The 22,530-nt window shown below is 37.4% G+C and overlaps 1 protein-coding gene across 1 annotated transcript; it reads left to right on the top strand.

The window, feature by feature from the left end:
• The first annotated feature begins 14,615 nt into the window (after positions 1 to 14,615).
• LOC122427527 (lysozyme C-1/C-2-like) lies at positions 14,616 to 20,413 on the top strand. The gene is made up of 4 exons (XM_043447074.1): positions 14,616 to 14,855; positions 16,063 to 16,227; positions 18,391 to 18,466; positions 19,853 to 20,413. Exons 1-4 carry the CDS (start codon positions 14,660 to 14,662, stop codon positions 19,917 to 19,919), a joined length of 504 nt encoding a protein of 167 aa, XP_043303009.1. The 5' UTR covers positions 14,616 to 14,659; the 3' UTR covers positions 19,920 to 20,413.
• The last annotated feature ends 2,117 nt before the right edge of the window (positions 20,414 to 22,530 follow it).

A 22,530-nucleotide genomic window follows, 5' to 3' on the forward strand; every position in this document is an offset into this window, starting at 1 on the left:
TGTAATTCCTACAGAAGCTCAAAACATCATCCAAATCAGGAGGTAAACACTGACAAATTAGGACCACCTAATCATCAGATTCTATGCATTTCATCAATTGTCCCATAAGTCCTTCTTAATTAAAAAGTCTAATGCAGAATTGTGTTATATTTAGTTGTTATGTTTCCCAGTTTTTAAATTTAGATCATCTCACATTTTCCCTGACAGGTATGACTTTAACCCTTTTGAAGATCTCAAGCAGCTGTGGTGTAAAATGGCCTAAGTTTTTTTTTAATATATTCTCTGGATTAGGTTAGGTTATGCATCTTTGCAGTGGAATCTTAGCCAATGGACCTCCAGGAAAGTCCCCAAAAGTGAGGTTTTTTTTTTTTAATGAAATATAGTTGGATTTTGCTTTTTTATCCAGTCTGACTTCTCACTTCAGTATCAAGCCATCCTAAGCGCTTTTTCTTTTGATTTTCAATACTTGCACTCTTTTCCTGCTATTTGCTCTTAACCCACTTTTTTCCATGAAATTTGATTATAGTTACTTTAAATGACTTGTTGTTCCGTCGCTCAATTGTGTCTGACTCTTTGCAACCCCATGGATGGCAGCACATCAGGCTTCTCTGTCCTCCACTAGCTCCTGGAGTTTGCTTAATCTCATTTCCAATGAGTCAGTGATGCCATCCAACATCTTGTCTTCTGTCTCCCCCTTCTCCTCCTGCCCTCAATCTTTCCCAGCATCAAGATCTTTTCCAATGGCTTTTCATTTGGTTTTTCCCACAATCAGGGTCTTTTCCAATGGCTCTTCATATCAGGTGGCCAAAGTATTGGAGCTTCAGCTTCAGCATCAGTCCTTCCAAGGAATATTCAGGGTTAATATCCTTTAGGATTGACTGGTTTGATCTCCTTGCTGTCCAAGGGACTTTCAAGAGGATTCTCCAGCACTGCAGTTTGAAAACACGAATTATTTGATGCTCAGCCTTCTTTATGGTCCAACTCTCACAGCCATACATGACTACTGGAAAAACCATAGCTTTGACTATATGAGCATTTTTTAAAAAATCACTTAAGATTTTGTTGTTGCTGTTGTTTAGTCACTAAGTCATATCCAACTCTTTGGGACCCCATGGACTGCAGCACACCAGGCCCCACTTACCAACTCCTGGAATTTGCTCAAACTCATGTCCATTGAGTCGGTGATGCCATCCAACCATCTCATCCACTGCCTTCTCCATCTCCTTTTGCTTTCCAGCATGATGGTCTTCTCAATGAGTCATTCTTTATACCAGGTGGCCAAAATATTGGAACTTCAATAGCCTTTCCAATGAATATTCAGGATCGATTTCCTTTAGAAATGACTGGTTTGATCTCCTTGCAGTCCAAGGAACTCTCAAGACTTTTTTCCAGTATTAGATATAATGGTCATCTGAATTAAATTCACCCAATCTTGTCCATTTTAGTTCACTGATTCCTGAAATGTCAATGTTTTCTCTTGCCATCCTCTGCCTGACCACGTTGACTTTATCTTGATTCATGGACCTAACATTCCAGGTTCCTATGCAATGATGTTCTTTACAGCATTAGAGTTTACTTTCACCACTAGGCACATCCACAACTGACTATTTTTTTCCTCTTTGGCCCAGCCACTTCATTCTTCCTGGAACTATTTCTCTGCTCTTCCCCAGTAGCATACTAGACACCTACCGACCTGGGGGACTCATCTTCTTGTCTCATATCTTTTTGCCTTTTATACTGTTCATGGGGTTCTTGAGGCAAGAATACTGCAGTGGTTTGCCATTCCCTTTTCCAGGGGACCATGTTTTGTCAGAACTCTCCACCATGATCCATCCTTCTTGGGTGGTCCTGCAAAGCATGACTCATATCTTTATTGAGTCACATAAGATTGTGATCCTTGTGATCATTTGTTTAGCTTCTGTGAGTGTGGTTTTAGTTCTGGAGGATGTGAAATTATGCTTCTTACTTCTGTCTACCCTCCGATGGATGAGGATAAGAGGCTTGTGCAAGCTTCCTGATGGGAGTTACTGGCTGTGGGGAAAACTGGATCTTGCTTCAGTGGGCTCAGACAGTAAAGGATCTACCTGTGATGCAGGAGATCTGGGTTCAATCCCTGGAGAAGGGAATAGTTACCCACTCCAGTATTCTTGCCTGGAAAATCCCATGGACGGAGGAGACTGGTGGCCTACAGTCCTTGGGGTCACAAGGAGTCAGATACAACTGGGTGACTAACACTTTTGGTGGGCAGGGCCATGCTTAGTAAATCTTTAATCCAATGGTCTGCTGATGGGTGGGTCTGTGCTCACTCCCCATTAGTTGTTTGGCCGGAGGTAACTCTTTGGCCACCTGATGGGAAGAGCTGACTCAATGGGAAAGACCCTGATGCTGGGAAAGATTGAAGGCAGGAGGAGAAGGGGACGACAGAGGATGAAATGGTTGGATGGCAACACCGACTCTATGGACATGAGTTGAGTAAGCCTTGGGAGTTGGTGATGGACAGGGAGGCCTGGCATGCTGTAGTCCATGGGGTCACAAAGAGTCAGACACGACTGAGTGACTGAACTGAACTGAACTGAGGCAACTCAGTCCTGGGGTGTACAAGCTCTATGGTGGGGCTACTGTTGCTGTTCAGTAGCTAAGTCATCTCCAACTTTTTGTGACCCCAAGGACCGCAGCACCGCAGGCTCCTCTGTCTTCCACTAGCCCCTGGAGTTTGCTCAAACTCAGGCATGTCCATTGAGTCAGAGACGCCATCCAACCATTGCATTCTCTTACCGCTTCTCTTCCTGCTCTCAATCTTTCCCAGCATCGGGGTCTTTTCCAGTGAACCAGCTCTTTGTATCAAGTAGCCAAAGTTATTAGAGCTTCAACTGCAGCATCAGTCCTTCCAATGAATATTCAGGGTTGATTTCCGTTAGGATTTACTGATTTGATCTCCTTGCTGTTCAAGGGACTCTCAAGAGGATTCTCCAGCACCACGGTTGGAAAACATCAATTCTTTGATGTTCAGCCTTCTTTATGGTCCAACTCTCACAGCCATACACCATTACTAGGAAAACCATTGTTTTGACTATACGGAACTTTGTCAGCAAAGTCACGTCTCTGTTTTTTAATATGTTGTCTAGGCTGCTCATAGCTTTCCTTCCAAGGAGCAAGCATCTTTTAATTTCAAGGCTACACTCAATATCCACAATGATTTTGGAGCCCAAGAAAATAAAATCTCTCACTGCTTCAAGATTTTTCCTATTCTTTTTGCCATGAAGTGATGGGACCAGATGCCATGATCTTAGTTTTTGGAATGTTGAGTTTTAAGCCAGCTTTTTCACTCCCCTCTTTCACCTTCATCAAGAGGCTCTTTAGTTCCTCTTTGCTTTCTACCTTTAGAAGTGGTAATGGCAGTGGCGTCATCTGCACATCTGAGCAGGGCTGCTGGCTGCCTCCACAAACACACGCCTCCCAGGACTGCCGCTGCCTGTACTCTTGTCCCCATGGCAGGCCACTTCCAACCCCTGCCTCCGTAGGAGGAAATCTTTTCATCCGTGTCAGACTGGCTTCTGCTCAGGATTTCAAAGCTGCTGTATTTCTGAGTCATTCTCTGCTCTGCTCCTCTCCATTCATTCTGAAAATTGTTCAGGAGGTCAAAAGCCCATCACTGGTCTTAGGCGATAATCAAAGCACTGACAGGCCTGTATTCCATTCTAAAGGCTCAGGGACAATCCATTTTCTTGTCTTTTCCAGTTTCTGGAGGTCATCTGGTCTAGTAAAAAGCTGAGATGTCTGCAGCAGCAGCTTCTTCCAGCCTCTACTTAGCTAGGTTTATCAAACCTCTACTGAATTTTTCAAAGAGCCAGATTTTTGTTCTGTGGATTTCTCTATTGTTTTTCTGTTTTCAATTTCACTGATTGCTGCTCCAATTTGTATTGTTTCTTTTCCTCTGCTTTAGGCTTGAATTGTTCTTCTTTTAGGTTCTAAGTTAGAAGCTCAGGTGTTTTTTTTTTTTTATTTCAGTTTATTCTCTACTAATATATGTCTTTAATGCTATACATTTCTCTGTAAGCACTGTTTTTACTTCATCCCATGCATTTGGATGAGCTTATTTTTATTTTCATTTAGTATAAACAGATTTTTCATTTCTCTTGAGACTTTTTTTTTGACCCAGTGTTATTTAGAAGTGTGATGCTTCACCTTTATTTTTAAAAGATTTTTTCTGTGTATAAAATACTAGGTTGACTGTTTTTGCCTTTCAGTACTTTAAAGATGTTACTCCAAAGACTTCATTGTTTTTATTGTTTCTGACAAGAATTCTGATCTCACTCTTTGTTTCTCTATATGTAACTAGTCTTTGTTTCTTAAAAAACAGAAACAGCTTAATTGAGATAAAATTATTTTCATCACCCATTAGTAGTCACTTCCCATTTCTCCCCAGTGCTCATAGCACTAGCCAGCCACTAATCTCCTTTCTGTCTCTACAGGACTGCCTAACTAGACAACTCATGCATATAGTGTGTGGTCTTCTATATTGTCATTTTTCACTTAGCATCATGTTTTCCAAATTTATCCATGTCAGAACATGTATCAGTACTTCATTTCTTTTTATAGAGAAATAATATTCAGTTGTATGTATCGTGTTAAATGTATGTACCACATTTTATTTATATGCTTATTAGTTGATGGGCATTTGAATTGTTTTCATTTTTAGCTGTTATGAATAATGCTGCTGTGAACATTTGTTTACAAGATCTGCATGAACATGTGTTTTTGTTTCTTTTGAAATGAAACCTAGGAGTTGAAGTGCTGGATCATAAGGTAACTATGTGTTTAACACTTTGAAGAACTGCTGAACAATTTCCCAAATGACTGCACCATTTACATTCCCGCCAGGAGTGTATGAGATTTCTAGTTTCTTGCATCCTAACCAATATATGTTATTATCTGTATTTATGAATCTAGCCCTCCTAGCCAGTACCACACTGTCTTGATTACCATTGTTTTGTAGTAAGTTTTGAAATTGGGGAGTGTGAATCCTACTTTATTCTTTTTCAAGATTTTTTTTTTTGCTATTCTGGGTCCCTTGAATTCCATATGAATTTTAGGATCAGCTTGTCAGTTTCTACAAAGAAGTTACTGGGATTCTGATGAGGATTTTGTTGAATCTATAGATCATTTTGGAGAATATTGCTGTCCTAACAATGGTAAGTCTCCTGGTCCTTGAACATGTAATTTTTCCCAATTATTTAGATCTTAACTTCTCTTAACAATGGCTAGTGATTTCCAGTGTGTATATTTTGCACTTTTTTGTTTAAAGTTATTCCTGAGTATCTTATTCTTTTTTTTTAATAAAAAATAAATAATCTTATTTTTTAATAAGAATAAACAATAATTCCATTTATAAAATGAATTATTTTCTTAATTTCATATTTGGATGGTTCATTAAAAGTGCACAGAAATGCAATTAACTTTTATAACTTGATCCTATATCTTGCAACCTTGCTGAACTTGTTTATTAGTTGTTTTTTTTTTTTTTAACAGATTCTTTAGGATATTCTATCAGGTTGGCCAAAAAATTCAGGTTTTTCCATAACATTTTATGGAAAAATCCAAATGACATTTTTGGCCAACCCAGTACATACAAGATCATGTCTACTGTGAATAAAGATGGTTTTACTTCTCCTTTCCAATCTGGATGACTTTTATCCTTTTTGTAATTAATTGGTTTGGCTAGGGCCTTCAGTACAATGTTGAATAGAAATAGTGAACAAAGAAGGGCTTCTATGTTTTGTTCCTGATCTTAGGGGGAAGGTATCCAGTTTATCAAAATTAACTATACAGGTTTTTTAATAGACATCCTTTATCAGACTGAAAATGTTCCCTTCTGTTCTTACTTTGTTGAGTAGTTCCATCAGAAAATGGTGCAGGAGTTTTTTCAATGCTGTTTTCTATATCTACTGAGATGATCATGTGATTTTTGTTTTTTATCTTGGTGGTGGGATGTATTGCATTGTATTCAGGTGTTAAGCCAATTAGCATTTCTGGGATAAAATCCACTAGATCATGGTGCATAATTCATTTTATGTGTTGCTGCATTCAATTAGCTATTATTTTTTGAGGAGCTTTACATCCATATTCATAAGAAATACTGATCTGTAGTTCTCTGTTTTTGTGATGTCTTTCTTTAATTTTGGTATGAGGGTAATATTTGCCTCCTAAAATGGATTGAGTACTGTTTCTTATTCTGATTTTGGTAAAGTTTGTGAAGAATTGGTATTCATTCTTCTCTTATCCATTCACATTTAATGTTATTATTGATAGTTAGATTTACATCTGCAATTTTATTTTTTTTTACATGTCTCATGTTTTTTTGTTCCACTATTCTTCCTTTATTGCATTTTTTTCATTAAACAAATTTTTCTAATGTAGCACTTTAATTGAATGGTTTTTCACTATTTTTAGGGTTTTTTAGTAGTTACTCTAGTTTTTACCATCTTTATCTTATCAAAATCAGCTTCAGTTTTTTACCACCAAAAAATAAAACTATTCCTCTTGGCATTCAGTAGGAGGGGCTTTCCTGATTGCTCAAATGGTGAAGAATCTGTCTGCAATGTAGAAGACCCAGATTCAATCCCTGAGTTGGGAAGATCCCTTGTAGATGGGAATGGCGACCCACTCCAGTATTCTTGCCTGGAGAAGTCCATGGATAGAGGAGTCTGGCAGTGAACAGTCATGTGGTCACAGAGAGTCAAATATGACTGAACAACTAACAACACAACAATAGCTTTATTAGTATGTATTTTGATTTGTAGGAAGGGGAATTCACTATCTTTTAAAAACACTTTTATATTATTTACAATCTTGCAACAGCTGTGTTCTTTTTATAGTCACACAAAAAATAGAAATAAAATACACAAATAAATAAATAAAAAGAAGAACAATGTTGAGGTTCAAGTAACTGGCAACACATATAGGAAAAAATTTAAAGATAAAGGGTATACTTTCATGCCCAGCTTATTTTCTTTTTCCTAAAATGACAGAGTGTCCAGATCACTTGTGAATATCTGCAATTACATATTTGTCACTGGTCTCTCTTGTTATATCAGCTTCTAAGTGTCAAAATAATTCTATTCAAAGGTTTTCAATGAAAGATAAGAGAAGATAGGAGTTTTAGATTCAGTAAAGTTCAACAAAGGTAAAGTTTTTTTCTGTGTAACTGACAAAATTATTAATTGTAAGTAAATCATATTCTTAAAATGTTCATAGCTGCCTTAAAACATTCTTATTTTGAAATAACTATAAATTCATAGAAGTTACAAAAAATGTGCAGAAGAATCCTATGCACTTTCCCTCTAGCCTCCTCCAGTGTTAACATTTTGCACAACTGTAGTACAGTACCAAAGTAAAAAACTGACATTGATATAATCTAGAAGGCTTATTTAAATTCATCACTTATACATATACTTATTTGTGTGCATGTGTGTGTATGTGTGTGTGTGTGTGTGTGTGTGTGTGTGGCCTTATGGTGCTTTATCACATGTGGAGTCTTGGATAATTACAATCAAGAGACTTGATCATACACATCAGCCCTAGACTCCTCTCTTCCACTACTTTATAGTCATAACTCTCTATTCCTTCCCATCCCTAACCCCTATAACTGCATCTCTATTCTCCATCTCTTTTATTGTTATTTCATGAATGTTAAATAAGTGGAATCTTCCAGTGTGTATCCTTCTGAAATCTGTTTTTTTATTCAGTATAATTTTCTTGATGTTCTGCAAGATGTTGCATGTATTAATAGTTTGTTTCTTTTTTATCATTGGGTAGTCAACCATGGTTTGGACACACCAGTTTGTTAAACCATTCACTTGTTCAAGGAAATTTGGTTAGTTCACAGTTATTGGTTATTTAAGAATAAAGTTGCTGTGAATATACTTACATAGAATTTCTCATGAGGAAAGAAGACATTTCTCTGGGGTAAATATCCAAGAGTGGATTGCTGGGTTGTATAATAAGTCCATTTTAATTTTTGCATGATTTGCCAGCTTAGTTTCATGCTTAATAGAGAAACGAACCTGAATACTCTTCTGGAAAAAAAAACTAAATGGAAAATTTTCCATCACTTTTTAAACAAGATTATGCTTCATGGTATGTTTAAAAAATAATTTCTCAGTGATGAATGCCCAACTGTTACGTAAATTAAGAAAGGATATTTTAATCTGACTTATGTGGGAAGGGAAATATTTGCTCATAATGTGAAAAGAAGAAGTGAGATCAAGCCAAAGTTCTAATTGAATTGACCATGGAAATTTAAAGATAACAGAAATAATTGTACAAAGAAAGTATACACAAAGAAACCCAAAACTTTCCACAATTATCAGCTGTGCATTAAGTACTAATGTTTAAATAGTCTCTAATTGTTCCATGGCATTTCTGGCATTAGATCAATCTCTTAAAGAAAAATCACACTTCAAAAATAAATACATAAAATGGTTTTGCACAACTATATCAGTAACTAAAATCAGACACGTGGTAGATAAAGAAGTTACAGTGTGTTGAGGGGTGAGAATTGTGTTGTGATAGAATTCCTTCCCTTACCCTTCAACTTCAAAGTAACGTGGTAAACTGAAAAGGCCAGGGAACTGACCTGAATCTAAATCCCAGCTCTCCCACTCCCTATCTACATGTCTTTGGGCAGATGAATTTTCTTTCCAGGATACATATTTTTTAATTTGTAAAATGGACATATTACTTATGTTTAAGACCCCTGTATGAATTATGTCATTGTTGTTGTTCAGTCAGTAAGTCGTGTCCAGTTCTTTGTGACCCCATGGACTACAGCATGCCCGCCTCCTCTGTCCTTCACTCTTTCCCAGCGTTTTCTCAGATTAATTCCATTCAGTGGTAATACTATCTAACTGTCTTGTCCTCCGCCACCTCCTTCTCCTTTTGCCTTCAATCCTTCCCAGCATCAGGGTCTTCTCCAATGAGTTGGTTCTTTGCATCAGGTGGCCAAAGTATTGGAGATTTAACTTCAGCATCAGTCCTTCAAATGAATATCAGGGTTGATTTCCTTTATGATTGACCGGTTTGAACTTCTTGCAGTTCAAGGGACTCTCAAGTGACTTCTCCAGCATCGCAATTTGAAAACATCAACTATTCAGCACTCAACCTTCTTTATGTCCAACACTCACATCTCTACATGTCTACTGGAAAAACCATAGTTTTGACTATATGGACCTTTGTCAGCAAAGTGATGTCTCTGCTTTTTAATATGCTGTCTAGGTTTGTCATAGCCTTCCTTTCAGGGAACAAGCATCTTTTTTTTTTTCTTTTCTCTTGACAACAACATCCTATTATGTCTTATATATTGATGTGCTCCTAGGTTGGATGTATGTATAATTACAATTGTTACCTCTTCTTCTTGGGTTGAGTTTTTCATCATCATGTAGTTAGTGTCCATCTTTGTCTCTTATAACAGTGTTTATTTTAAAGTTTATTTTGTCTGATATAAGTATTGTAACTGATTTTCTTTTGATTTCCATGTGTGTGAAATACCTTTTACCACCCCCTCACTTTCAGACTGTATGAGTCTCTTGATCTGAAGTGAGTCTCTTGTAAGCAGCAAATAGTGGGTCTTATTTTTGTATTCATTTCGTCAGTCTTTGTCATTTGGTTGTGGCATTTAGTCCATTTGCATTTAAGGTAAAAATGGATATGTCTGTCTTATGGCCATTTTGTTAATTGTTTTGGATTTGGTTTTGTAATGTTTTTTCCTTATTCTTCTTTTCTTCTCTTCTCTTGTGATGTGATGACTCTCTTCAGTTTCATTTTTAGGTTCCTTTTTGTATGTGTATCTTTTATAGATTTTTGTTTTGTGGCAACCATGAGAATTTTGTTTAGGAGTCTATATTTATACATGCTTGTTTTAAGTTGCTAATCTCTTGATTTCAAGCAAGCAGTCTTTTAATTTCATGGCTGCAGTCACTGTCCACAGTGATTTTGGAGCCCAAGAAAATAAAACCTGTTATTACTTCCATTGTTTCCCATCCTACTGGCCATGAATGATGACACTGGATGCCATGATCTTAGTTTTTTGAATGTATAATTTTAAGCCAGCTTTTTCACTCTCCTCTTTCACTAGGGATTGAACTTGGGCCCTGGCAGTGAATGCACAAATTCCTAAGCACTAGTCGGCCAAGGAATTCCCAGGAGTACATCATTTTGTAATTTTTAGAGACATATGCCTTTTTATAGTACATTTTTTTTCAAGTGGACCAAAGGAACATTTTATTAACAGATCCAAATAGTCTTTGTTTCTCTAAGAAGTCAAAAGCAGATAAGCTTAAACACGTTTAGCAATTAATGTTTCAGTATTTTCTCTTTTTTGGAAATGATTTACATATTCAATGAAGGTATCTCATTTAAAGATAATGTTACAAAAACTTAAAGTTAATGTTACAAAAAAGATTTTGGAAACGTTCTAAGTAGACATATTTTGTAAAATATAATGATGGTTGCAACATTCATTTATAAACTTTTCTCCCACTTATATCCATTTAATTCATGTGTTCTTCAAAATTATGCTTGAGTTGCCATGAAAATTTCATGAGATATTAAAAATTAACCATCAGTTTATTTTTCTTATTGAAAAATCAGGCAAGTAGCAAAAGTCACAGAAGCAAAGAACCTTAAAATTTACACATGGTTTTTTATCCTTACCATATTGACATACATTAAAGAAGTAATTTTTATTGTAAGCTTAGTTCTTAGACTGAATTTATAATGTTATCATTTCAAGCATCTAGTGGAGGTAACATAAATATATTTGACAAGGCTTGATTTATTTTATTCTAAAACATTTATTTATTTGGCTGCATCAGGTCTTAGTTGTGGCATGCAGGATCTTTATTTGTTCATGTGGGATCTAGTTCCCAGACCAGGGACTGAACCCAGGACCCCAGAACGGGGACCACAGAATCTTAGCCACTGAACCAACAGGGAAATCAAATGACTGGTCTTAATTTAAAAATTGCTTCTATTTTCTTTAAACCAGTTAAGTAGAGCTCTTTCACAAGTTTGTAGGAAAACTATCCAGAGGGGGGAAAACATCACACACACATAGCATACATACATAGATATATGTAAACATATAGATAAATGCAAAGACACATCTTACAGCTTTCATTTAAACATCATAGTCACATATCAAGTGCATGTATTCTCAGTTGCTCAGTTGTGTCCAACTCTTTGCAACCCTGCGGACTGTAGCCCTCAAGGCTCCTCTGCCTACGAGATTCTCCAGGCAAGAATACTGGACTGAGTGGCCACAACCTCCTCAGAGGATCTTCCTGACCCAGGGACCCAACCCATATCTCTTATGTCTCCTAATATTGGCAGGCAGGTTCATTACCACTAGTGCTATCTGGGAAGCCCCTGTAAAAGAATAGTTGGATGTAAATGGGTTTCTGTCAGGTGGAACAAGTTAAGTTTACCCACTAAAATGGCTGAAGTATTTACTAATATTTGTGGATAAGACTTCTAGATTTTTACTTGTCTTTAAAAGATAATCTTATGGAGGCTTTTGGCAAAATCTGGAGTAAGGGAGCTTATGGAAATATCAAATAAAGTTTGTTTTTGAAATCTCTCTTGGTTATCTTTTTTTCCAGTTCCAAGTTTGCCTTAAGCAACTCTTATCTCTTTGGATGCTTACATTTTAAAGATATGGTAAGGTCAATATTTCCAAAGTACTGAGAAAGAACTGTAAGGTTTATCAGAGAAGGAATTCAGGGGCATATTTGCTTATTATCAGAAATCAAAGATAATTACTATAACATTTTCCTTTCCATTAGCAGTAGGATAGGATAGCTCAATGATATTCTAAATTTTTTCAGTTTTTTATAGGGCAACCCCAAAATACCAGAAGATCTGGAGATGATGGGGTTAGCTTATAGAGTAATAGACAATAAATCCAGACTTCCTGTGCATTTTCTGAACCTTTGTCAAAGCTATTTGTGGCTATCAATATTTATGTAAGCATCACAACTGCTTGAAAGATGTCAGCAGCTCTTCATGTTTATTTGCTGGACTTACCCTCCTAATCTTGTTAAGAAAATGTGTTGTTTTTTTCTTACACTAACCAAGATATTCTTCTATAGCTATCTTTTCTTCCTTTCTTTTTTTTCTTTTCAATCTCATCTTCCCATAGGTATCAATAGGACCTTTGTTCAAAATGCAAGCTCTCTCAAAAACCCTTTTAAAGGTGTCAAAGTTCAAGTCTTCAATATACCTCTTTCAACTGTGACTCCAAACCAGTGAGTCTTTTTATGGCTTAAAACCAATATTAGGGCTTACTTATGGACACAAGGGGGCTTCCTGCGTAGCTCAGTTGGTAAAGAATCTGCCTCCAATGAAGGAGACCCCGGGTTGATCCCTGGGTCAGCAAGTTCCCCTGGAGAAGGGATAGACTAGTCACTCCAGTATTTTTGGGCTTCCCTTATGGCTCAGACAATAAAGAATCCACCAGCAATGGGGAAGACCTGGGTTTGATCCCTGGGTTGGGAAGATCCCCTGGAGGAGGGCATGACAACCCACTCCAGTATTCTTGCCTGGAGAATCCCCATGGACAGAGGAGCTAGGTGGGCTACAGTCCACGGGGTCGCAAAGAGTCGGACATAACTGAGTGACTAACACACCCATGGACACAAGGGGCGTCCCTAAGAAATGTGGCCCTCTCAAGACGCAGAGCCTCTCCAGAGAAAGCCTGAGGAAGCAAACACCTTCCATGTCTCAGGTGGCAACGAAACCTCCATCTCTCACAAAGGGAGACACCTTAAGTCACTGATTTCCTCACCTCTGACACCAGAAAGGTGATACTGGGATGAGAGTTTTCCCTTCACAAATCAGGCAACAAAGGTAGAGCCTGTTCACAGAGGCCCCTTATGAACTGAGACTCTATTAAAACAAACTCCCCTGAGTGTTCACATGGTTGAATAAAGAGAATGTTGCCTGTTACTTCATGTCTTAGGCTCCCAGCTGACTGGTTAGCTGTTGATGCAAGCCTGACAGACAACCTGCACCCCTAAAGTGGCAGAAACCAGAGGGAATATTCTCACTGGTTACAAAGCCAAGTTCTCAGGATAGAAAACAAAACAAATGGAGATTCTCATCTTATGGTTTTTCATGCTCATGACAAATGGCAGAGACAAACGAAGCCATGATGCTTTTTGGGAGGCTAAGAATCAATAAACATAGGTGTTGATTACCAAAACCAAATTCACAAGAGTCACAATTAAAAATCTATTTTCATATTTTTTTTCTCCTGCCAGTGTGCATTTGGAAAGGAAGGGACAAAGAGAAATTGTTATCTTCCTTTTTTGTCTGTGCACTCTAGACAGAAAGCTAGGAGACTGACATGGTAAGAATTCTTACCTTCTACTGGTCTGTTGTCAATTAAACCATATCTCAACTATAGTCTCTATGAACAGTAAAGTGTTCTGGCCTTTCACTGTCCCATCCTCATCACTAGAAACTGTACAGGAGACAACATGTGTAACAAAAGACAGTTTAACAAGAGAAAAGGAAACAAGTATATTAACCTGTACATTTTGTGTATACTTAGGAGAAAGGCCAGGATGAATAAATCAAAGAGTGGCTGGAATTTGGACTTAACAGATCATCTTTACCAAAGAACAGTAAATATTTAGAGGAGCAACTTGACAAAGGAAAAGAGTACTGGACTTCCAAGGGTGCAAAATTTTAGGATGATAAATACATTAAAAACTGATAGGCGATAGTAGCTAGTCAAAATGGTTGTTTTGTAAAATCCTCTGGTGCTGTCTTGGGGCTGGTAAGTATCTGGGGTTTTGGTGATTAATATCTGTGCAAATTTATGTTCTGCTTTCAGGATGATGGGGGAGGGCAGAAAACTTGTCCAGGATCTGCTTCTTCAGCTCAAAATCATCCTTGTGCCAAAGGGGAAGATTTTGGAATGGCATATTCAGTTATTCTTCTATAGATTTTACCATACTGTTTTTTCACTTTACAATGACACTATGTTCTAACGTGGAAATATGAAGTAAGGCATTGTCAGAATGGAGTTAGGAATGTTGTTCACTGGAGGTTTATTTATCACACTATGACATTGATTTATAAATTAAGAATTTATAATAGACACGAAGAGAGTGACTTTGGGAATCTGGCTGAACAACATGGTCTGTGCTATATACCAATCAGAACAACAGGCCGTGTGTCATGTTCTTTGTGGAAAGTGTATATAAAATAATTTTAAGTGAAAAAAATGAAGACAACATACTGACGTCACATAAAACAACTTAATGTAAATGCATGTTAATCAAAGATGGGAGCTCATTTTCAGTTGAGTAAAATGTTCATTAAGGTTTTTTTTCCTGAATACTTGATCAGCTTCATAATAAAATAGGAGGAATTTCCTCTTTTGGCAATAGTGCTAAAACCTGTTCTTTCTGAGCAACGTCTTTAAGTAATCTCACTTCCTTATTTTCTGCAGGTTAATTTTTAGGGTATCAGACTATCTCTCTTCAAACCTAAGAAGGCAAATTTTTAAGTCAGCGGACCAATAAACTGTTTCTGTTTTCCACATGTTTCAGAGGGCGGAGCCACCAAACCAGTGAGATAAGAGGGGAGTGAAAAGATGTTAAATAGCAAGCCCAGCTCACCCTGGTCAGTCTGGACGTCTGACTTCTCAGGCAACATGAAGGCTGTCATTATCCTGGGGCTTCTCCTCCTTTCTGTCGCTGTCCAAGGCAAGGTCTTTGAGAGATGTGAGCTTGCCAGAACTCTGAAGGAACTTGGACTGGATGGCTATAAGGGAGTCAGCCTGGCAAACTGTAAGTTAACTCTTCTTCATCCTTCCAGATAGGTAGCCAGGTGTGGAACAGATAGTAATTAGAAGAAGAAGAAGAAAAAAAGGACTTTGAGTCAATGGGATTTTTTTTTGTTGGAGGCTTTGTACACCTACAATAGTTCTAAACATCAACTTGTTCCTTTAGAATCAGATGTACCAGGTGAAGGACCGAGGCATGAGAGGGCCATTCTAATTCCACTCAACATGCCAGCTGGCACATGTAGGGTGATGATGAAGTGTATTTCAGCACCTCGGATATGTCTGTCAAGCCCTTGGTGTTTGACTTTAGCTATTTTCGGTTTGGAAGTTGGGTTCTTCTAACCTGAGTAAGGCAGTATTTTTCTCTTTTTTAATTCTCCTACCAATGCTGGGCTTTTAACAGGTTTTTTAAAAATTACATTAAACTCTCAAAACAGGGACAGTAGGAACCTATTTCCCTCAATTCATGTCTATAATAAGGATCCCTGAAATGCAGCAGGAAATGACATTTTATTGTGCTCACCCTAGTTGATTATTTTTCATTTTGTTCCACAGAACTCAAGAAATGGCCTTAGGAAAAGTTCCTCTGTATTTTAGTTCATATCTGTCAATGTCATCACTGTATTTTTCATACTAAATTCAGACATTTCCCTCCATAACTATTTTTGAGTGAATGAGCAAATGGCTAGATGGATGGATGGATGACAGTCTTTCCTATTCTGTGATTCTTACTGTCTGAATTCTAATTTGGTACCCAAATTCACCTTTAGAATCATAAGAAATTTTCTGTCTCCCAGAAAATCCTTATTTTTCCTAATAACATATTTTTCCTTTAGTGTGTGCATCTGCTGCTAATGACCAAACCCACCCAATTAATCTGTTGGTTTTTCTATTCTAAGCTCAGTATTAACTTGGGGATGTGTGAAGGGCAAGAGCTATTTTAATATTTTATTTATCTTATTTTTATTTTTTATTTTAATATTTTAAAAAATGTATTCTCTTGTTTCGTTAGTATTACCAAATGACTTGCTAATAAAAGAATTCTCTTCAGGGAATTCTTAACACGAAAGTGTTAAAATATTTCACAAGTAAGTACATCTTTGTACTTATAAAGTAAGTTGTTAGTAAAGTAGAATTAAATAGAACTGATTGGGCTATGAAGTGTAAATCATGTCATGTTGTTTTTCAACTAAAAATACAATTTTTTTCAGGGTTGTGTTTGACCAAATGGGAAAGCAGTTATAACACAAAAGCTACAAACTACAATCCTGGCAGTGAAAGCACTGACTATGGGATATTTCAGATCAACAGCAAATGGTGGTGTGATGATGGCAAAACCCCCAACGCAGTTGACGGCTGCCATGTGGCCTGCAGCGGTAAGACAAGATGTTGAGTGATGGCTCAGGCCCATCTGGTTGTACCTGGAAAATCAGAGATTCAGTGCAAATGAACATGTCTTGAAGGCTTCCCTGGTGTCTCAGATGGTAAAAAAATCTGCTTACAGTGAGGGAGACCTGGGATTGATCCCTGTTCGGGGAGGATTCCATGGACAGACGAGCCTGGCTGGCTTCAGTCCATGTTGTCTCAGAGAGTCTGATACAACTCAGCAATTAACACTTTCACTCATCATGAAAGTTTGCTGTTTGCTAACATACAAGAGTTTCTTGAATGACCTAGTGCTTTAGTATAACTGAACTTGTTGATATTTTGTAAAGAAGAATGCCATTCCTCTTATCTTCTTTGGGAAGGTTTAGGGATAATTAGGTTGTGTGTGTGTGTTTTTATTTAATATACCCTCCTTTATTGGAAAACAAAGGATTACTAGTTAACCAAAGGAGAGGAATACCTGTGGTTCCTTTTAAAAAACTGTTTTTACTTTTTATGATGATATGTTTTAAATATATGGAAAATTAGAAAAATGACTATATCACCCATCAATATTGTCATTATTTACTTTACCAGTTATTCACAATTGTCACATTTACTTCTTCTATGTATATAAACTGTATATATGTATGTATGTGTGTGTGTTTTGGCTGAGTGATTTAAAGTGAGTTTGAAACTCTAAGTTCTTGAGCTTGCAACTCCAAAAAATACAGTTCGTATTTAAATACTGTCATTGTGACAAGTTAATTTACAGATTTGCTTAACTGGGCTGAAATAAACGTTCTGTTGAGTTCCTTTTAAAATAGAGATTACATGCAATGTTTAGTGCATAAAATATTGGTGAACTGATACAAAATTTATATTGTTAATTTTTTATATATTAAAATTCCTAACAGAGAAATTATTCTAAGGATATTCTTTTGTATCAAGTTACTTTACTTTAAGAAGTATTTTGCATTATATAATAATCTGGGGTCACTGAATAAAAATTCTCACTATCCAGAGATTTATGACAAGTGGTAAGTCTTGGTATCCACATCTTTCAGAATATACATCATTCACATGCTGCTGCTGCTGCTAAGTCGCTTCAGTCGTGTCCGACTCTGTGTGACCCCATAGACGGCAGCCCACCAGGCTCCTCCGTCCCTGGGATTCTCCAGGCAAGAGTACTGGAGTGGGGTGCACGTACATGAGTGTAGAACTATATTATGCATATTTGTACCCACATACAAAGATGTAGGCAATGTATGTCAGCAAAAATGAAATTGTACTAAACTTACTGCTTTATAATATGCTGTTTATTACACAAAATTATTTTATCAACCAATACCAATCTTTATTTCAAGATGAATAAATTCCACTAAATAAATGTTCTATAATTTGTCAATCTAAATCACATTGATAAGCACTTAGACTGTATTTTCCCCTGTTATTAATTGATATGAAACATCTGTATACACATCTTTGGGTGCATCTCTTATTATTTCTTTAGAATAAACTTCCAGTAATAGAATTGCTGAGCCAAAAAATGCTGGACCCGTTTCCCCTTGCTTGTTTTCATTTTGTTTCGGTAGCTCAGCTGGTGAAGAATCCACCTACAATTCAGGAGACCCTGGTTTGATTCCTGGGTCGAGAAGTTCCCCTGAAGAAGGGATAGGCTACTCACTCCAGTATTCTTGGCCTTCCCTGGTGGCTCAGATGGTAAAGAATCTGCCCACAATGCAGGTGACCTGGGTTCGATCCCTGGGTTGGGAAGATCCCCTGGAGGAAGGCATGGCTGCCCACTGCCGTATCCTTGCCTGGAGAATCCCTACGGACAGAGGAGCCTGGTGGACTACAGTCCTTGGGGTCACAAAGTGTTGGACACGAATGAGCGACTAAGCACAGCACAGTAAAAAGAGAATCTTCTATCACATTAATTAATAATTCCAGAGCTCCCAATGACTTTGGTAAATGAGAAACAAAATGCTTTAATTGCATGCCAAATAGGATAGAATGAAGAAAAAATTTTTCCCCAACATTCACAACAAGGACTCTTAAAAAATAATTTTAGTTGTACTTTCCTTAGCTTAAGAAAATAAAGCCTGCAGAACCCAAACTTAAAATGAAATCTCTAGGAATGTTGTTTTCATTTCTCACCATCTGCTTTTCAGAATTAATGGAAAATAACATCGATAAAGCTGTGACGTGTGCAAAGCAGATTGTCCGCGAGCAAGGCATTACAGCATGGTATGTTGGTTTTTGTTTTTTTTTCTGCTTCCAATTCTATTGAGATATAATTGACACATAGCACTGTAGAAGCCTAAGGTGTACGGTATGAGAGTTTGACTTACATACATAATGAAATTATTATCACAGTCAGTTTAGTGATCAACCATTATGTCATATGGTTACAAAAACAAAGAAATAGAAGGAAAAAAAATGTGTGTGTGATGAAGTCTTAGGCTATACTCTCTTATATATATGAATATATATATACTCTCATATATATATATGAATTTTATGTATGAATATGTATATTCATATAAATGAATTCACTAAATTCATTTATATGAATTTTCATATATTTCTTATTTCATACATAGAGCAGTGTTGATTGTATTTATCACATTGTATATTACATTTTTAGTATTCATCTTATACCTAAAAGTGTGTAGTACCTTTAGTTGCCTTTATCCTCTTTGCCACCCCTCACCTCAACCACAACCTGCTCCTCTGATAACCACATATCTGACTTCTTTTTCTATGAGTTTGAGTGTATGTTTATTTGTGTTTGAAGTATAATGGACCTACAACACTGTTAATTTCTATTACAGACTATGGTTTGTGTTAAGCATTAGAAAGGAGAGCTGGGGGTTTTCCTGGTGGTCCAGTTGATAAGACTTTGTGCTTCTAAGGCAGGGGGTGTTGAACAGGAAACCAACGACATGCCATCAGGTGTGGCCAAAAAACTGAGACGGTGAGGAGAACTGGGGGTTTTTTGGTAGCACCTCGGGGCACCCGGAATTTTAGCTCCCCTCTCCCCCACCAAGAATCGAACCTTGTCCACAAATTTGGAGGGGCAAAGTCTTAATAACTGGACCACCAGGGAAGTCCCAGGTGAGAGGTGTTTTACCCTACTCTTATGAGAGAAGCGAAGGAATATTCCCAAAGAACAAAGTATGCTACTGAGAACTGAAAAATTGCAGTTTTAAATTAATGTTAAACAATGTACTACACAGGAACAGTTTAACTCACTCAGAATCTTATTCTTTTACTCGTCAATTTATTTTAGGGGATGCTAGAGTTTTTAAGATTCTACACACTCTACCTTGTCATATCTTGAAATTATTTTTGGAGTTAAGTAAATATGGAATGCACTCTGCATTTGTGTTGCGAACAACACAGGACTCGACATTTGTGTCCAGCATTCTGTGCTCTAGTGAAGGCTTGGGGGAGACGTGAAGTCCTTGGTATACATAGCTCCAGTTAACAAATAGCAATACTTGGATTTGTCTATAGCTTGTATTTCATGTATTGATGAACAGTTTTGTTCTCCCAAAGGATTTAAAGTATGTACATGACAATGAAGCTGTGTTTTAGTCTTATTACCATTTGTTTCATCTTTCTCCACAGGGTGGCCTGGAAAAGTCATTGTCGAGACCATGACGTCAGCAGTTATGTTGAGGGTTGCACCCTGTAACTGTGGAGTGATCGTTCTTCAGCTCATTTTGTCTCTTTTTCATGTTAAGGAAGTGATAGTTGAATGAAAGTTTATACCACCAGTGTTTCAAACAAATAACGTTTTTACAGAAGCAGGAGCATGTGGTCTTTCTTCTAAGAAGCTTAATGTTTATCTAATGTGTTAATTGTTTGATATTAGGCCTACAACATTTTTCAGTTTGCTAATGAAACTAATACTGGTGAATGTTTGTCTAAAATCTGAATTATCAAATATGTCTCCAGTACACTCAGTTCTTAATTAAAGCAAGATCATTTATGCACCTTGCTGATCATGAAGGAATATAAAGAGGGATTAGATGAGCTGTTTCTTTTCCTTAATTTTATTAGCATAGATTCATGCATTATGACCAAATTCAGAGGCAGATAAGTATTGAAATAACTAATTAACCACAGATATGAAATTATGCATGCTGTAAAAAATATAAACATTTTCATTAAAAGCTTTGCAATTCATACCTTGTCTGTTTTGTTTAGAGCCATTTAGTATCTCTGAAGAAATACATATGTATGCACTTGGGAAAAAACGAGCTAACACTTAGTATTTCCAACATTCTCACCTGTAGCCAAACAGAAGGATATTGCTAGAGAAAAATCCATAGGCATATTCACAGATCTCAATTTTTAAAAATAATTTTGGTGGAACTGCATAGCTTTGGGATCTTAGTTCCCCAACCAGGTATTGAATCTCCACCCTGAACAGTGAAAGCATGGATTCCTAGCCACCATTCTGCCATTCCTTTCAGTGTGGTTAAGATCATAACCACAAATCTCAAATGGGCCCTTAGGACGGACTGGTGGTCACTTCTTTGCAAATTTTCTGTGCTGACATCCCCACTCTCCAAAATGACTGTCACTGTTTACTTCTCTCTTTCCAAAGTCCCAGCAAGCCCACCAGCTACTAGCGTTCCATACTCTACTCTCCATAGACGACCTGGGCTCACTTCACACTGACAGGACAGAAGCAAGTCACACAAAATTCTCCCCTCCTGGCCACCACAACAGTGTTCACATCTCTCCTTGAGCCCTCCTTCCCTTCTTTCCCCTTCATCACTAGGATGTAGGGCCTCTGCTCCTCCCATGGGCAGTGTTTCTACATGCAGTCTTCATCATACATAGCCCTCTACTACTCCAATTTAAGCTAAGGTTTTCCAGCACCCTGTGTTTCTTCCTCATTGCTGGATCATCCCATCACTGTACAGACTGCCCCAGTAAAGTTTCATCTTGCAAAGAACTCTCCATGGACTCTCCATAACCCTCCAAGTACATCATTCTTTGCTCCCTTTTACAGCAGCATTTCCGGGATGAAATATCTATATTCACCCACTCCATGACCTCACCTCCCTTTCTCTTTTCATCTCTTCTTAATCTGACTGCTCTCCTCACTTAGCTGAAAACTGCTACAGCATGACTCCTTCCAGGATGCCTCAAAGCCAGTTCTAGTGATCACCTGATTTCTGTTCATCCTACTTGATCTCTCAGCAGCATTTGACAGGTGAACCACTTCCTACTTCTAGAAAAATTTTTCTTCCTTTACATCCTGCCTCACTGATGGCTCCTTCTCAGCCCTTCATGGCTGGCTGTTCCTCTGCTCTTTGATTTTTAACTCTGGGAGTCCCCAGGACTCAAACCTGTAAAACTATCTGAAAGAACAGTTTTACTTATTCATTTATTTTTCTTTTCTTGCTGCAGTATAACTTTCAAAAGAAAAGAGTCTTTCCCACTCTTTAAAAGCATTAAAATAATCTCAATCTTTCCCAAAATTTGCAAGTACAGTAAAGCCTTTTAAGTTTTCTGAACAGTTTGAGAATATACTGCCAATATGGTGTCCAGTGGCTCCGAATCCTTCAATATACAACTCTCACAGAACCTCAGAACATCATCCAAATCAGGAGGTGAACACTGGCAAATTAGGACCACTTCATCATCTGATCTACGCAACTTTATCAATTGTCACATAAGTTTTCCTTAACTAAAAGGTCTCATTCAGGATCACGCGTTTAAATTTGTTGCTATGTTTTTCAGTTTCTTTCAATCAAGATCATTTCTTCACTTTTTCCTTAACTTTTATCACTTTAACCCTTTTGAAGACCTCAGACCAGCTATGGTGTAAATGGCCTAAGGTTTTTCTGATATTCTCTAGAGTAAATTAGGTTATGCATCTTTGGCAGAGATACCATAGATGTAATACTGTGCTCTCTCTGTTGTATCTTTCAGGTGACATGCAGTTTTGAAATATTCTATTACTTATGATGTTTGCATCGATTATTTGATTAACGTAATGTCTGCAAGTCACCTTCACTGTGAGGTATTTGGGAGAGGGTGAGGTACTTTGAGAAATTTTCTTCCTCATCAAAATGTCAATTTTTGCATGTAGTTACTATATCAGTATGAACCCCTGGCTTCTTATCTTATTGCAATTATTAAGTGTCATAATCCATGGCCATCATTTATTTTGATGTTCATATTGTCCCTGACTTGGCCAGGAGAGCTGCTACACACTAGCTTCGGCATCCCCATCATTCTCTGGGTACTTTTTTGTTTTCTGGTGTAAAGTGTTTTAATTCTCATCT

This window comes from Cervus canadensis, chromosome 25 (genome assembly GCF_019320065.1).
Source record: "Cervus canadensis isolate Bull #8, Minnesota chromosome 25, ASM1932006v1, whole genome shotgun sequence".
Classification (NCBI taxonomy): Eukaryota; Metazoa; Chordata; class Mammalia; order Artiodactyla; family Cervidae; genus Cervus; species Cervus canadensis.

What these genes read in the sequence shown, in the direction of transcription:
- LOC122427527 (XM_043447074.1), top strand. Translation starts at nt 14,660, where the DNA reads ATGTTAAATAGCAAGCCCAGCTCACCCTGGTCAGTCTGGACGTCTGAC. An exon ending in GGGAGTCAGCCTGGCAAACT is followed by an intron (nt 14,856 to 16,062) that starts GTAAGTTAACTC and finishes AATTTTTTTCAG; the next exon opens with GGTTGTGTTTGACCAAATGG. An exon ending in GAGCAAGGCATTACAGCATG is followed by an intron (nt 18,467 to 19,852) that starts GTATGTTGGTTT and finishes CTTTCTCCACAG; the next exon opens with GGTGGCCTGGAAAAGTCATT.